The sequence below is a fragment of the Stenella coeruleoalba genome (assembly GCF_951394435.1).
Source record: "Stenella coeruleoalba genome assembly, chromosome: X".
Classification (NCBI taxonomy): Eukaryota; Metazoa; Chordata; class Mammalia; order Artiodactyla; family Delphinidae; genus Stenella; species Stenella coeruleoalba.
Window position 1 is genome coordinate 11,853,047 of NC_137152.1, and position 17,593 is coordinate 11,870,639.

Genomic DNA, 17,593 nt, shown 5'->3' on the forward strand with positions numbered 1-17,593 from the left:
CCGCCTCCCTGTACTCTGTGAAAAGGGTAAGGCATGAGAATCAGTCTTGAGTCACAATATACAACATACCCATTTCTGTGTATCACGCCATCACGAGCTTGTGCAGTTTCCATTCTCAAGGACGTATATTATATAAGGTTACTTTACCAAGCTTAGATTACCTGGTAGCGTGCCAGTGTATGAAAATACATCAACACAAGTATTTCAGTTCTTTTCATGTCTCTTTCTCCAATTGTTCTGTAAGAAGGTGATCATTTACTCACGTCAGCCCAGTGGTGTATCTAGAATTACATAACACCATTCAATCTTGTTTTCGCCCTAATTTTCATTTAAAACCTCGTTGTTCTTTTTGTTTTACATACCAGAAAAGCTGGCCATGAGGGCTTCCCTGGTGGCGCAGTGGTTGAGAGTCCGCCTGCCGATGCAGGGGACACGGGTTCGTGCCCCAGTCCGGGAAGATCCCACATGCCGTGGAGCGGCTGGGCCCGTGAGCCATGGCCGCTGAGCCTGCGCGTCCGGAGCCTGTGCTCCGCAGCGGGAGAGGCCACAACAGTGAGAGGCCCGCGTACCGCAAAAAAAAAAAAAAAAAAAAAAGCTGGCCATGAGAAGGTCAACTTTTGTACTCTTTCAGAGAGACCATCTTTAGCACGTTTGAGCACTACATTTGAGATGGACGTAAAAGGCTACTGAAGTAAGGAGTTAACTCATGGTATCTTTGAAGGAGGCGAAACCATCTAGAGCTCCAGGGTTTCTCAGCCTTGGCACTACCGGCATTTTGGGCCAGATCATTCTTTGGTGTGGGAGGCAGTCCAAAAGCATCATAGGACATTTAGCAGCATCCCACCTGATGCCACTGCCCCACTCCTATCCAGCTGGAACAAACAGAAATGTCTCCAGGCACTGCCAGATGTCCCCCAGGGGGCAAAATCACCACTGCCACATCCAGTTGAGAATCACTGAGCCACAACCAAATATGAAGGATAAAGGAAAATCAACTCCCCAAAGTACTGTGAATACAAATCAAAATCTGTAGAGAACTTTAATTTTCAGAATTTCAGATTTTAAAGATCCAGCCATAGAATGATACAATTTAACATCTAGCCAGATTCTTTTGCGAATGCAGAGAAGGATAAAGAGGCCTTTAAAAATCCTTCACGAAACTAAACACAGACCTAGGATACCCTGACTGAGCCAAAAATGTTTTGGTGGAAGATAAATCAGAACATATCAACGTAGGGGACTGCTTCCAACAAAGTGGGTTGGAGAAGCTGGGCATTGGGCTGCACCCCGCAGGCCTGCAAGCCCTATACTTGCCCAGCCTCAAGACCGAAGAGTCTACAGTCAGCGACAGAGATAGCAGTGGTTTGACAGATGGGGGATCTTACACATTTGAAGCAAGGTCCTGGAGCGACACCCCACGGCGTGCGGCAGACAGCAGCTGGCAGGATGGCGGGACATGGCAGGAGTCTTCGCTACCCAGGGAAGGGGCAGATTTACCAGTTATAGGGGAATTGACGTCAGGTGGGCTCATCAGTTACCAGGGAAACCAGCAGAGGGGCACGCCCCTCACGGCTCCTTTGATAAGTTATCAGGTGAAGATGTTCTGATCTAAAGATTAGAATAATCGCTAGCTCAGGTCGGGGCAGGAATGTAGCAAGGTCAGTCATGTGAGTGGGGTGTAGGTGAAGCAGGCACTGGTCCGGCAGGGGATGTACAGAGAGCATGAGAACAGCCATCTTGGGGGGCCTGATCATACACTGGGCTTCTGTAAATGAAGTCAAAATTCCAATTTCTCTTAAAATAGCTTGCAAGATATAATGCATAATTATGTAGCTCACATGCACAGTACTGTACAGACGTATTCATTTGTCTCACGCAGTGCACTGAAAAACTCTAGTGCACTGAAAAACAAGAGTTCGGATTAGGAAACAAAGGCACAATTGAACTTGCTATTCCATGAGTAAAAGAGAGAATATTGTAGAAAGAAAAGATGACAGAGTAATTCATCAACTGAAGGATATTTCCTGTTTTTCTAACAGACTAAGCAAAACATCAAATTGCACTGAAAAAAAAAAAACATGGGAGGTAGGGGCTGGGGGCAGTGTTGCTCAACTAGTAAATAATATTCTGTTCTTCAAACAAGACAAACTCAAGAAAAATGTCAAAATGTCATTTTGGTCTTTATTTTTGGACATGTAGCATGTTTCCATAAATCAGTTTTACATGTGCTACTTTTTGGAACATCCAAAGAAATACAATATATTTTTCATAAATTCCTCATCACTGCAAGTTCACTTTCAAATAAATGTAAGTAGCAGGGCAGAACAATATGTTTCCACATATTGACCAGTGCAACAATGACAGTTACAATTTAGGTATTCAGGAAGCCTGAAAATTAAGATTTACTAGAACAAGCAAATTTACTTCCATTTGCTAAAGGGGAAAAAAAAAGGAAAATATGCAAATTACATGTTTCATGCAAGAACTTTAAATCCTATTTATTTTCCATCTGAACTAAATGGCAATTTAATAGACAATTCTGAAAAAAAAGCTAAGAAACAAAAATAACATACAAGAAAAAACAGCAGTATGCCTTTAAAAATTGCTGAACAGAATAAATTAAACCAAATGTTACAGTTTCTTGCTTTATCATGAATATTGGCACTGTTTATTTCATATTTATATAAGTCAGTTTCTACGCATAAAAACCCCAGTAAGATTTAATGGTTTGGGTCAGTCTGTTTTTCTTCAACAAAAGAACCCCTAACTTCTAGATTTTAAAAACTGCACTCTTGCATTTGTGTTTTAGTACAAAACACAAATATATTTCTTATGTATCAGTGGCAACCAATTAGTAGGTATGTTAAGATACTTTTTCAAAAGAAGTTCTGTGAATGTTGTCATTAAAAAAAAAAATCCTGTACAGAATCGCAATACTGCCAGCATCTAACTAGCGCGCCCCCAGTGCCTCATTCTTGTGACTTCACGGTCCTTAATCACAAAAACTTATTCTAAGGAGTTCAAAGAATTAATAAGACACACCATGTGGATAACTGGGGGTTTAAAAACCCATGGCTATGGGCCACAACGATTACAGTTAACAACATCCATCCACAAAGAGACTGTGTTCCTAAAATTTTCAGACTCAATTGGCTATAAACAAAACATTCTGGGGTCAAGACTTCTGCACACTGACAATACTTATCAGGCATCAGCTAGGCCACAAGTGAAGGGAAGTGACTTCTATCAAAGGGACAGGGTAGCAGCTGATTTTGAGATGGCACACCTCGTACACTGCGCTCGGAAAACAAGAAGGCATTGACAGGACTCAATTATGCACTGCGAGATGTGGAGGGTTTCTCTGCACTATCATCAACAGTGGTATCGGTCCCTAGTATTTAAAAAGCAAAAAGTATTTTCATACACACAAGCGAAGATGAAGGCTCGACCTAGGAGAATGCATCCAACAGGATTAAAGAAGAACTGAGAGTACGCCGGCGATTTTTTCCCGGCATTAAAAGCATGAGCATTTTCGGCACGGCGGATATCTTAGCACTTCATGTCAAACCTGACTATGACGAAGTGAGCCATCTGACTGATCAACAAAGAGCGAATGCACCCCCCCACCCCCCACCCCCGGTCCTTACCGCAGGAAGCATCTAGTTCAACGTTCTATGCCTGGTAGGTGCTTAAAACATGCTGGTCGCTGACAGCCCATTTTACTCAAGAAACCTGCTGATCATATGGAACACTTACTGAGCATACCCAATGAAAGTTTAAGAACACGACTTAAGTGTCTAATAAATGTAGTATGAACACAACTTAAAACAGTTCACAGAGTTGTTGTACTTCCCTAAAGAAAACTTGTAAACATCTGGTGAATGTCTGATTAATGGTAGAACATTTAAAATTGGCCAAAAAATGCCCAGAAAACGTTTGGCCCTTCAGCACCCAAAGCTCCCAAAATATAACGTTAAAACATCTCTGCTAGAGGGATTTCAGTAGTCTGAAAAATTGCATACCTGAGTGGCTTCAATGTTCTCTCCTAAATTTTAAATAAGTGCAAGGAGTTTCTACACTCAGGAATTGCATAAGTGTTTATCTTTCCTCAAAATAAAACACGGAATGATAAAGAGGTAGCATAACTTACTATTAACTTTACAAAGAAAAAAAGCAAGGTTATTTTCAATAGTCTTAATAGAACTATTACAAGTGTTTCAAATCTCACAATCCAGGCTTTCTTCTACCTGGTTTTAGATACCTCGTTGTTCTCGTCCACCTTTTTCCTGTAAGGATACTGATGAGTCCAGGCACCCTTTGGCCCTGTGGCATCTACTGCAACATCGATGATAGAATCCGGAGTCACCCATCTCAGGAAAATGAGGAAGAAAAAGCTGAATACAGCCAACAAAGCAAAAATGCAGCCTGTCAAGGGGCCACACTGAGAGATGAGTCTGTCCAGTCGTTTGTCCATCGATAACACAGCTTCTCCTGCCACTTGGTCGTACACCTGGCGGGAGAGAGCCGAGAATGAGCACCGTGAGCCACAATAAACAACGACCTGCACAGACCAGGGGTGCTTTAGAGATGTCAACAGAAGGCGCGTACATTTCACTGTTGTTACAGAAATGATGTGACGAATGAAACTGATTACACTACGTATTGCCATTTGAGACAACACTTATGGAGTGCCTATTCTGGACGAAACACTGGGGTATGTATACCGTGTGGTACAAAGATGAATCTACCACGGCTCCTGTCCCCTAGGGGATCCCCATCAATATTTAACCAACTATGAGAATTCCAAAGTCCTGAGACGCTGGAGCGGCTTTGCGGGCCACCTGTCGAGGCCATATTTACTTCAGCAGTGACTCCCCAAGCAGGGAGGAAGGACTGGCCCTTTAAGATTCCTTGACTCAACTACCATCAGAGAGTTAACAATCTAGTGTGCTTCTGGGTACAGAGAGGCTCCTCTTTCCACACCCAAGTGACGCCGTGTTGCTGAGCACAAACGGGGAGAATATACAGAGACATTTCACGGATTCCAAGTAAAAGGAGCAGAAAGAGATGGGGGAAATTTTGGTAGATAGTATAGGTCAAACAGTGGCAAACAAAATAAAGTTTATTGCTGAGCATTGGTAGTAGGTGGCTTGCTTTTTTAAAGTATTGCTAAGCACTAAACTCTGAAATATTAAAGAAAAAAACAAAGGTCCTTGAATATACTTATTTCAAACTCATAAAATGGGCCGGCATTCACGTTTTTTAACTGCATTTGGGCATTACCTGTGGTCACGCTCACGTTATCAGACCTGTAAACCATCTCCTTTTGAACTCAAGAAAGTTCTGACGTGCAGAGCAAGTTCTAAAGGTCAACGGCCTCTGAAAGGTACGGGCTGTTTTCATCTAGCTCCTCTACCCCGAGGACATTGGGAATACACTGTAGTCAGAATTATATCGAGCGGTATGCTGAGACTGGCGAATTATACATGAAAAAGTATGTTTCCAGCATGAATGCTGATTTAATTTCTTGATCAATTTTTCTAAATAGCAGTTAAACTAAGGAGTTGAAAGGGATCAAACATCCTGTGTGGAACAGGTAGAATTAAAAGAGCAACTACAAACTCACCCGTGCGTCCACCTTTATTTCTAAGTCAGTTAATTCATGATCTCAAGTGACAAAATAACAATTTGCTACTAGGGAGAGAATGACAGGGAGGACAATCCATTAGGGACAAGGATTAACGTCTTTTTCGGAATGTGTACTGTAAACTGCCAGGCTGTAAAACTGAAAACAATACAGACGTCCTACTGTTACTTTAAGCCTAAATAAAAGAAAATTCGTGGTTTTTAAAAAAAACCCTAATGCACTCCTTTAACACAAGCTGACAAACTGTCACCGTAGTTCTCTGCCCCAAACTTATTATGTACAACAGCGCAAACTTCTGAGATTTACACGACATTGATCAAGAAGGTAAAGGCACAATTACAGAGATGTGGTCCTCAATCAGGGTGGGTTTCACTGAAAAAACCTGCCTAACCAAATATCCCTGCCCACCATTCCCATATCCCCTCTGCTCCTAAAGGGTCACTTTAGAATCCAGCAGTGGGCACACGAAGATGAACCGGACAGAGCCCGAAAAGGCTCCCGGGGCGATTCTGCCACGCGCTCCCAGCAGGTAATCAGTGCTGCACCCCAACTTCCAAAGGAAAACAAGGAAATGTACTTAATTCATACGGGTGACGCGACTGCAAAACTTCTAGAAAGTGGCTATCTCAGAGCTATTTCAGTCAAAACTGTTTGTTAGTTGAAACTTCTCATGTTTCAATGCAAACTGTGTATGACGATTTTTAGAGATAAAAAGAGTTTTGTTGCATTTCCATTCAAATCGGGGCTCACCTTACGTAGGGGAATTTACAATTTAAACCAAGCAAGAAAGCCTTTCTGCTTACTCGGCTCCATCTTGCTCTCTACTTTGGGCTAGAAACTAGTTGCTCCACTGAACACAAGGAGAGTATAAAGCACTACCTTCTCCACGCTCCCAACTGTCTTTCTGGGTCACAATTTCTAAGAAGCACAGCGTTTCCATCCAGCTTGCTATGTGATAATAAGAGGCAGGAGGTAGACGAAGTCATGAGAGGTACTTAAACAAAGGGCACAACTGAGTAGAATAAATGAAGTCCTGACCTCGAAATAAGGAAGCATTTCCTACAACTGTACTCTCCCACCTAAGGGCATTAACCTATTTCCTGCACCTGTCCTTTTACCAATTTTCTACTGCTGCTTTTTATTTGTGATCCTATTGCCAACATTTGTCACGTGCTTTTTGAATTCTAACTTACTATGTTCTCAATCAGCCCAAAGATGCAAAAATCCCTCTCCTGTAGAAAAATCACAGCAGCTAGCAAAAGTGACACGGGAGTTTTAGGAAGTAGCCTGGATTAACTATTTGTAACTTTTAAGTTGCCACAATCGGGCTAAGCAAAACCGTATATTTTCTAATAGACTTATATGCTTTAGAATTATAAAGAGCCTCAAGAAAATGTCTAAGAGTAGATCTTAATATTAGTTTTGCCTCTAATTGTTGTGACTTCTAGAAAATTTTGTAACTCCTGCATGCCCAGTTTAATGAAAGGTCTAGATACTGCATTACTGCTATTTTCAGATGTCAAATGCAATGATTTGACTAGAAACTTAGCCTAACATATACCAGAAGTAATACAGAATTCACTTCTTTTCACTTGGAAGAGACTTCATAAACTTAAGCAATAGAGCAGAAATGGTAAACCTATATAAAAGCAGCAAGTGTGTATGTGAAACATCAAGTAAGAATTCAAGACACAATCTTCAAATACCCTTCTCTTAGCATGTGACATACTTTTTCAGTTCTCTCCGCAACATTCCTCCAGGTGTAGAAAGTCTTTACGATGTTGTGGATATTTTCTGGAGGCGGCAATGCTCCTGACTTCAGTTGGGAAACAGCTTTTTCCAATCCCTCACACAAAGATTTTACAGAAGGCTCACATAAAATGATAAGATTTTCTGGAAGTACTTCAGGAATTCCACCAACCCTGGTACTTACAACCTTAAAAAGGAAAAAAGAACATGTGATCCTCCATAATTCATCTCTCAGGAAAATAAACAATACCAATTTAAAAAAATATTACAGACTGCATCTGATTATTTTTCAAAATACAAATACAGAGACCCCAACAGTGTAATAAGCCCTCAAAGCTTTTTACCTGTAAACCACAACTGGCTGCTTCCACAATTGCCATGCAGAATGCTTCAGTAAGGGAAGTATTAAGAAAGATATGTCCTTGAACTAAGACATTTCTGACATCTTTGTGTTCTAAGGCTCCCAAGAGACGCACTCTGATTTTTGAAACGAGAGAAAAAAGAGGGGAGTAAAAATCATGCTACAAAAGAAATACCATTTATAAGCCAAGTGTGCTACTCATATTATACTTAGAATCTTACTGCTTCTAATGTTTTCCATCTCCAAAGATTAATATCACCCAACTCTGATCTAAAAGGAAGTCATATAAAGCTGTTTGGTTAAAGCTTGTACAGCTAACATATTTCTAACTTTTGTCACACAGATCAAATTTCATCTTCTCCAAAATCAGTCTGCATTCAATGAAAATGTTAATACACTTTGATGAGTAAATGTTAAAGTGTCGTTTCTAAACAGGAAAATGTTCCTTTTAAATTGATGCCTCACATGCACACAGCTCACATGTTAACTAAGTTACCGAGGAAGAGAAATGTTCGAATCTGTACATGCAGAGCAATTTACATGATTTGGGCCGTGCTATTTAAATCACAACTCAGTATGGCTTGAGAATCTGCAAACGTTTCCAATCAAATAGCTGTTTTTTTGTGCATTCTCGGGTGCCCCAACCAGGGCCCCCTAAAGTCAGATAATGTTGGGCTAACAGAAAAAATAAAATTATGAATTCCTTAACTAGGGTTCCCCATTTTATATAATTTTTCTTAAATAGGCCTTGCATTACATTTTTATGTCAAGTACATGTAGGAGAAGCAGCCCACTTAATGCAGGCATGTAGCCAAAACCAATTTTAGGTAACTGATATTTTCTCACCCAAGACAATATGGAATCCATCAATACCTGTCATGGAGCTGGTATCTTTCCCGTACTTCTTCCAAAATGACTCTCTTTGGTCCCTCTCCTCCAATTATGAAATTTAAATTGGGATATTTCTGACAGAGTTCAGGTATTATACCACTAAGCAAATCGGTCCCTGAAAACATCAAGTTGAATGTTTGAGTTATCAATAATTAACCTTAAAAAAAATTTTATCAGAACTTCTGAGAATCCACTCACTTTGAAAAGTAATATTAGCTATGCCTCCCTTACTTAAGGAGAGAAACAAATTCTCTCAAACCTTTCCTGGAATGGTGGAATCGTTCAAACTGCCAGGGGTCCCCCAAGAGTTCTTGAGGATATATACACTGACACCCATGGGTACCTTCCACACACCCAGTTCGTGGACTATTCTGTTCCGTTTCAACATTGTGTTGTAGGTTATTCACCTGTGTTTACACACCTACTGCTAAAAAATGGCATTTGAGGTAGCTTACATTTCAGTTAAAACTTTCTGCAGAGCAGGAGAGCTGACTGGAGATCTGGGTCTTGACCCAGCCTTTTTATGAGCAAACTCTGATAATGGGACTTTCCTGATAAGAGAAAATGAACAGACCGACGTACCTGAAGTCCAAGGTCTCTTTCACCTACAAAATTCTACCAGCGTTATGATTCTACTTCCTACTATAGGAAAGGGCTAAGGAGCAAAATATGACTGCTGCCTCCATTGTGTTGAGAATGCAGTTTGTACAGAGGACTTTGCAGCGAACACTAGGGTATTAGCAAAATTTGTAAGAGTCCATCCAAATCTGCTACAGCCCACTTCCCCCGAATGACAGTGAATGAAGGTGGCAGGACTTCCACTGCCAGATCATTACAGTCTGCAGAACAAAAGGGTGCATCTTGGTCCTTATTTTTCTTTTTAATGAAACTTTCTTATGTTTATACAACCTTAGGTAATATAAAGCAGCAAAATAAATCATGCCCTACGAGTCTGAAAGTAGCAATCCAAAGTGACAGTAGTGTTGATGTTTAAGAATTTAGCTCATTAACAAGTACAAATCATACACATTCAAAAGTAAATGTAAAATAAGCCAGTTAAAGAAATGCATACACATACATACACAAGAACTGCACTTCTATCAATCTTCCCAAATACAGGCAGATCAATTATTAAAAAGATGGTAGGAGAAATAATATATATAGGGTCATTTTTATTAAATAATTCCAAGTAGGATTTATTACGTAAACTCTGCTAGTATTTTCAAAATATGACTGCATTAGCAAACATAAATTCACGTGTGGCTTTTTTTTGTTATTGTTTTTGCGGTACGCGGGCCTCTCACTGTTGTGGCCTCTCCCGTTGCTGAGCACAGGCTCCAGACGCGCAGGCTCAGCAGCCATGGCTCACGGGCCTAGCCGCTCCGAGGCATGTGGGATCTTCCCGGACCGGGGCACGAACCCACGTCCCCTGCACCGGCAGGCGAATTCTCAAACACTGCACCACCAGGGAAGCCCCACATGTGGCTTTTCTGAATTATGAAAGCTTCTCATTAAAATCTTACCTATCTTTGTTTCAAGTTTATTACCAAGTCCATCAACTGGATTTTTAGATAAACCAGAAGGTGTCTTAATGACTTTTAACAAGTTACCTCGTATAATTGTTTCCTTCCCCTCCCTCCTTGCCCTCTCTCCCTTCTAATACAAAGGTTAAGAATCCATTCTTTAAATGAAAAAAGCCCAAAACCCCACATCTAGAGCAATAATCATAATTAGTAACAATAGCTACAATTACTGAGGGCTTACTATACCAGGCGGTGGGCTTTAAATGCATTGTTGTTTAATTCTGACAAGTACTTTAAAAGAAACGGAAACGATTAATATTATCAACGATCTATATTATTATTCTAAGAATAAAGGTTTTTTCCCCATAATAAGAAATGTTCTCGTGCCTCTAGCAAGCGTCCAACACAATGAAACATACCAAAGGACTTTCAATTGCCATATTCTCACAAAATGGACAAGAAAAGCTCTGATCTGAAGTGCTTCTAAAGCACAGTCTAATAGAATCTTCTGAATCTATACCTAGGATAATGGTGGCTGGGCTGAGGGTGGAGGGAACAGGAGACCTTAACTGCAGAAGAGCTCAACTCAGGCTTGTCATCTCTGTTACTTACTGTGTAACCTGGGTGAGTTACTTACCCCCTCTGAGACTCAGTTTCTTTGTCTGTTACATGCAGATAACATCTACCCTACAGTTGCTGGGAGGGTCAAGTTAGGTACTGTATCATGTACAGGCTTTATCAACTGCAGAATATAAATGTAAGTCATCATTAGCACTAGAGCAGAAGTGGGGCATGTCTGCACATGCACGTGAGCACTACTAAACCCTGCCTGAGAGCAAAACAGGCTCAATGGAAGAGGGAAGAGGCCAGGGATCCTGGGTAATAGGACTTCTGATTTATTCTCTCTTACTTAATATGTTCCAGTGGCCTTTGATATCTGGTCCAAATGAACACCTCCTAAAGAAATTAATTTATTAATAATTAATGGACCATTAATACAACTACTCACGTTTGAACTACAGATGTGGCCATTCCTTCTCAGAAGGTTACTTTTTGCACAGTGCCTGACATACGGAAAGGGTTTGATAAATATTTGTTAAATGACTGAACTGAGAACAGGAAAGGCTGTACCTTCACTCTTTGGTGGTTAGCTCAGCTGGTTAAAATACCATAGTTAGTGAAGTAAAGGTAAAGGTTCAATCTTTGAACAGGTAAGTTAATTTTGCTCTGATCCTTGACCATGCACGCATCATATGCTTTCTCAGCTAGCTATCTCACAAAGGTATATTATTTGGTGAAAAAACAAAATAGGCACATTTCTTAAGTTACAACAAACACATTACCAATATCCCAAGAGGGCTTCAGAACACAGAATGCTGCTCCATTCACATCTTCTTCAAGTAAGGAATGGAAGCATTTCATTGCCTTCACCCCCAAAAACGCAGTTCAGTAGAAGTTTTCTCACCAACCTCCGCTTAGTGGATCACTGCATGGACCAAGGCTCTCCATTCCAAAGGTAAAACATCGTGGCCAAGGCCCACATCTGGATTTTAGGCCACTCCCTAGTACACTGGGACACTTCTGATCCCACCGCTGAGCTTCATGCTTACCAAGAATCAGCTGCATTTGTCCACAAATCTGTCTGATGCCTATTTTATTATATTTGTTACAGTATTTAAATAGCACAAAAATGGACAAAATGAGTTTCTGTGGAACTAAGCTGAACGGTTTGAAAAATTCAATAAAGACACAGTAAAAAAAAAAAACCTTGTCAGATTAGGGGATATCCTGAACCACTGTATAAGGTCAAAAACAAATGAAAAATCCAGAAGTACATGACTTCATGTGCCTTTAGGTTCTCACCACATTTAAGAGACCCAAACTGGCAACTGTAAGTTATACTTTTTAAAGGTGACTGTGCAAGAAGGAAGATGCAGCTCAAATCAGTGGACCAGTACTCTTAAGCCTGCAGGCCTAAACCAAATTATTGGTGATTCAGTGCATGGTAATAATATTTTGAGTAAATTAAAATATTTTAAAGGGGGGCGTTTACATATTATCTTTTTAACAATTCCCCACTTTTAGTGACAATTTTGATTGCTGGACAGGTTTTCAAATACCATCCAGAAAACCATTTATGTTTTGAATAACTGGACTGCTTCAGACTTTTAGTCAGCAAGGCTCTACAAATTCTACTGTGGCATCCATAAAGTGCTGCAGAGGCACTAAAACAATCCTCCTTGTGCACAGCAGACACATACCGAGTACAAATTGGGCTAAGTACTGTACAGGAGCCATCACTGAACCTCACAAGATTACCAATGTTGCCCAAATCACACAATAGAAAAAAATTGAGACTCGGAGATGTCAAGTAGCTTGTCTTTGATCACACAGGAGGATGGAGCCAGGATCAGACTCTGGGCTATCTGACCCCCCTTTAGCACTTACGTGCCAATTCATCATTAACGTCTTATCTACGATTAAAGGAAATAAGCAAGCTACAAAACAGTAACGTGCAGAACAAGCTCACTGACTTTGAGTGTATGCATAAAAACGACAGGAAAGCTATAAATCAAACGTTCATTAGGGTCATCCCTAAATAATACAGTTACAGCTGATTTTAGTTTTCACCCTTGCGATTTTCTTAGTTTTCAAAATATCTGCAATGAAAAGAAAGGGTTATGTGATGGTCTGGGCCCTGTACTTGCTACTGCATGTGTACAGAAATTTTTAAAAGACCTGACCTATTAAACAACATCAGGTTATTGTTTTTCCTTTTAAATAACTATGAAAACATCGGGGGGGTGGGGTGGGGGGGGCTGGGGCTGCGGATAGCATTTACCACTGCTCCAGAAATTTCTCCTTTAAGATGTATAAAACGTTATTAGACCCTTCTTTGCTGTATTTAACGCAGAAGTTGTTATGAAACCATAAAACAAAACAAAAAGCCCAACAGTCATTATAACACAAATACTCAACAGCTTTCTGCAAGGAAAGAAAGGCTGTGCAGTGCATTTGTAGCTATCATTTCATTACCTTTTCTGTAAACAAGTCTGCTGACAACAACAACAGTTATTACACTATCATGCCTCCTAAATGGGTCTGGAGTGAAGTCAGTAGGATCTACAGCATTAGGAATGACGGACACTATTTCAGGATTCAGTGCTGCTCTTAGCACAGTGTTTTCCTTACTAGTGTAAGAGACACAAATTATGTGGTTTGTGTCACAAAGAGACACAGTTAGAAGCTTGTTTGTAAGCACCGAGCTGACATCAGCAAATCCAAAAAGGGAATGGTCCGTGAAGACTGTCTGGAGGCCCATTGTCTTGGCGTGGAAGAGGGCATCATGGGCCATGGCAGAAAAGGAACTATGTGAATGGATTATCGTGACTCTCTCCCGAACAAATATGTACCTGAGCAATGGCAGACTGTGAAAGAGGGTCGTGGCTGTAGATTGGTTGTACATGACTTTCAGAGGCAAGTAATAGACTTTGAGGCCATTAGTGAGGTAACGGATGCCTTTGCGATTTCCATAAGCATGGGTGACAATTATGACCTTGTGCCCTCTTTCAATCAGGCACTGAGAGAGCTGGTAAATGTGGCCTTCCACGCCTCCCATATTTGGGTAGAAAAAGTCCGACACCATGCATATATTATGGGTACAGGTTCTACACGTGGAAAGACGTCCAGGGCTGACATGGGAGAGTGAAGCTGAGGGACGCTGGCCATGCCCACCTCCTCCTCTACAGGCCATGCTGAGATGGTTTAGGCATTAGTCCTTAGAGCAACCCAGTTAAGATATGTGTCCTCTAGTACCTGAAAGAGAGAGTAAACAAGGATCTAAGCTCAGAGACAAAATACATTCCACACTCCAAATCCAGACATAAATATTCTTTTAATGTTAATCTGTTAGCTTTTCCCCTAGAAATAAAACAAAGCGTATGATGAATTCATGCATTTGACAGCATTTACTTGCTTAGTACTTACTGTGTGTCATACAACAAAACTAGACTCTGCATGTCCTTATATCTTAATTTTGCTCTAAAAATACTGTTACACATAATCTTAAACAATGTTTGTCACACCAAAGTATAGAATACTTTGCCAGGTTAACAAACCAGTTCATTCACATAATAAAACATATGGATCTTGACAGAAAAGGTTTGCTAACCCCACTTTAGAGCTTAGCCATTGACTCAATGAATCTCATCAAGTTCGCTAGCATTAAGTCTGTGGTTTACACTAAAATATACCTGGAGTTAGAACTGTCTTTTGAGAGCAGCTTTTTAAAGTGTCACCTGTAGCACATGCCACACACCTTATTTTCTCCTTCCCTGTTCAACAATGGTGATAATCAAACCATTCCCCTCATTTTCTTAAACTTTCAGTTATGTATATCTTCCCTCCATGAGTATCCCTCCCTTCAGTTTGGAATCGAAAGATAAAAACTAAACTAGAGACGGGCTGGATCTGGGGCCATTTTATACCTCTAAAGTAGGAAATGTTCAGCTCAGGGGTCCCCGAGATCATCAGCGCAAAAATCATCAACTCAATATTCAGTATGATTACAGATTCTTAGACATTTAAAGCTAAAGAGAATCTTGGAAAGTGAGTGAAACTCCTTCTCAGCTTCACAAATGAGATTTCCATGCCTCCAGAAACTCAACTATACAATGGGAAGCCATCCTAAAGGTCTGAGTTTCTGATGTCACCGCAAACTCAGAAAATGCAAAGTAACAGCTTGTGCAAAGTCTATTCTCTCCAACAAAGTCATGTTTATTTTAAATATTGTCTCAGAAATACGCAATGACTGTTTGTTGAGCTGAATTTGCTAACTACAATTCAATATTACCAAATCATAAGATTCTTCAAGCCTGTACTTTTAAGTGGCTTCACGAACATTTTCTTACTGTGGTTTGTCACCTAAACCCGAATTGCCAGTTCCATTCAATTTTAAAAGATGAATGGTAACGAAAACAGTGAGTAAAGCACCAAATGAAATCATTTAAAGTTCTGTCATTAGCCTGCAATGTTCTGTGAGAAATGTGCCTATCACGGTTATCACGCCTAACACTTTCATAAGGGCACAATCACAGAATCTTAAAATTTTAAAGTTGAAGAAAGGCTTGGAGATCTAGTGAATACCTCTCTCATTTTACGAATGAGAAACCAGACAAGTTGAGCGATCGGTCCAAGGTCCCCACCCAGCCACTTGAGCGGCAAATGCGAGACGGCCGTAAAGTCCACGGTCAACAAGTTCCTAGACAGTTATTATCAGCAGAGACTCCAGAGAAGCCTTAGGGTGACCCGGCGGGGGCTTGGGGTCAAAAGGACGGTGCTTCCACCCACCCGCCGAGCGCCGTTCCAGCTTCACTCGCTGAGGGGTCGCTGGGGAGCGCCAGGGCCAAGGAAGGGATGACCCCGCTCAGTCAGCGACCCCGGCGCAGTCAGGCGGGGTCTCGCCAGGCCCAAAGGGAGGAAAACGGCCAAAGAGCGAGCAGGAGGTCGAGGCCGGGAGTCCCAGAGCCGTTCGCCCCGCCCGCCTTAGCCGACGCGGAACCGGCTACAGCTCGGCGGCCCCAGCGCTCCCTCAGCCCCACTCGACTCCGGAGACCCTCGACCCCGACCTCCGACCCTCAAGCCGGCTCGGCTTCGCCCCCTGCATCATCGGCCACGCTCCCCTGAGGGCAGCTCAGTCCCATCTGGAAGCGGCAAGGAGTACCGGCGCGGGAAGCTCAGACACGCACTTACCAGCGAGTCCCATGGCCGCCAGTGTCCGGACCTCCCGCGGCTGCAGCCGGAGTCCCGCCCCGCTGCCCCGAAGCACCAATCAGGGGCGTCCGCGCCCGAGCGCCGCGCCCCCGGAACAGCCAATCACAAAGAAGCGCTGGGGTCACATGCAGGAGTGACGCTCAGTCCCCACCCTTCAGCGCGGGGTGTAACGTCAGCGGGCGCCTGCACAGTTGCCACTATGTTCCGGAAGACTTGTTTTCTCTGTATTGAAAGCACTAATCCTCGGTTTAACCTTTTATATGAATTCTGAATATTGAGATTCTCTAAAAATCGGCCTTGGGCTCTTGTTACACAAGCAGCCCACCGGGACCCTTCGACGGGGTAAAACCGGTACTCCCAGCGTGCCTCGCAGCAACTCTTTGGCGCTCCTGGGAGTTGTAGTCCCGTGGCCTTCGGAGGCGAATCCGAACTTAGAAAACTCACTCCCAGGATGCACCGCACTTCTAAACGCGGGTCTTGCGGACCGTCGGGTGGGTTCGCGCCTTGGTTGTCTAGGTACAGCGTCTCTTTTCTGGAAGCTTGTTCTCTGGCTTCCAATTGGAGATACTTTTGGCTGGGAAGGCCACAGAAAGCTGGGGTCATGGTGGGGTTTTGTTTGTTATTTATTATCTGTGCCACAGCAGACCTGCCAGTTTCTTACCATTCTGGTAGGATTGCTTGATGTAGTAAATAAAATACACAAATAAAAAGTCAAGTCAAAGTTTTTAGTAATTTGAATTTCAAATAAATATTTTTTAATATGTGTGTCCCAAATATTGGGGTCTTTACTAAAAAAATATTCGTTGTTTATCTGAAATTCAGATTTAACTGGGCACGTTTCATTCTACCTGGCAACCCTCCACTCTGGAGGAAAAAAACCTGAGGTCTGACCTGAAATATCAACTCCCATTCAAACTGGTTCAGCTGGCTATGGTGGTGCTTGGCCAAGAGGCTAATGAATCACTGGAAGTGGTCTGATGGTCATCCAGCCCTCACAGTGGGTACACAGGGTTCCCCAGCCGAGCAAATGCCTTCCTGAGCGCCATCACCACCATCGTTGCCAGCACCCATCTTAAGCCTGTAGAAAGCCTGTTCATCCCTGATGATTTCGGCTCCTTTCTGATGCCCTACCCGAACTTCCAGAGAGAATTAAATCCTCCCTCTTTTGTATTTTGACAGCACTTTGGCCATATGCTGGTATAGCATTTATCAGGTGATATTCAATTTGTTTGCCTGTTCCCCCTCACACCCCCTCCCCCGCCTTCTTCCTCAACCTGATCCTTGGAGACTTGTGTTTTCTTGGGATCTCACATGGACTGCTTTCTGAAAATTGGCATTTGTATTTGCTTGTTAAATGTCTGCCTTCCCAGCCAGGGAGTAAGCAGAAGCAGGGTCTGTTCCTGGTACTAGACACTGAATACGTTTTAGCTGTATTAATGCCCGTGCTCCGCAACGGGAGAGGCCACAACAGTGAGAGGCCCATGTACCACCAAAATAATAATAATAATAAAATAAAATAAAACTAGATATCACCTTCCCTTGAAATTCAACTCTTTGCAAATTCATACGTAAATTAGCTCCTGGATAATTTTGGAGTGGGAAGGCAATGAATTTGTATGGAGAACCCACTATCTATATATATACAAGGCA

General features: G+C 42.0%; 1 protein-coding gene across 2 annotated transcripts; it reads right to left on the reverse strand.

Moving 5' to 3' along the window:
• Positions 1 to 3,647: 3,647 nt before the first annotated feature.
• On the reverse strand, positions 3,648 to 15,944 carry PIGA (phosphatidylinositol glycan anchor biosynthesis class A). Of its 2 annotated transcripts, none has more exons than XM_079909981.1 (6): positions 15,923 to 15,944; positions 13,907 to 13,987; positions 8,631 to 8,763; positions 7,741 to 7,873; positions 7,377 to 7,583; positions 3,648 to 4,510 (listed from the first exon to the last, which is right to left on the reverse strand). In XM_079909981.1, the coding sequence occupies exons 2-6, from the start codon at positions 13,923 to 13,925 to the stop codon at positions 4,244 to 4,246; spliced, it is 759 nt and encodes a 252-aa protein (XP_079766107.1). In that variant the 5' UTR covers positions 13,926 to 13,987; positions 15,923 to 15,944; the 3' UTR covers positions 3,648 to 4,243. The 2 variants fall into 2 exon arrangements, with proteins under 2 accessions (XP_079766107.1, XP_079766106.1); XM_079909980.1 differs by having other exon boundaries at positions 13,208 to 13,987; positions 15,923 to 15,939.
• Between the last annotated feature and the right edge of the window lie 1,649 nt (positions 15,945 to 17,593).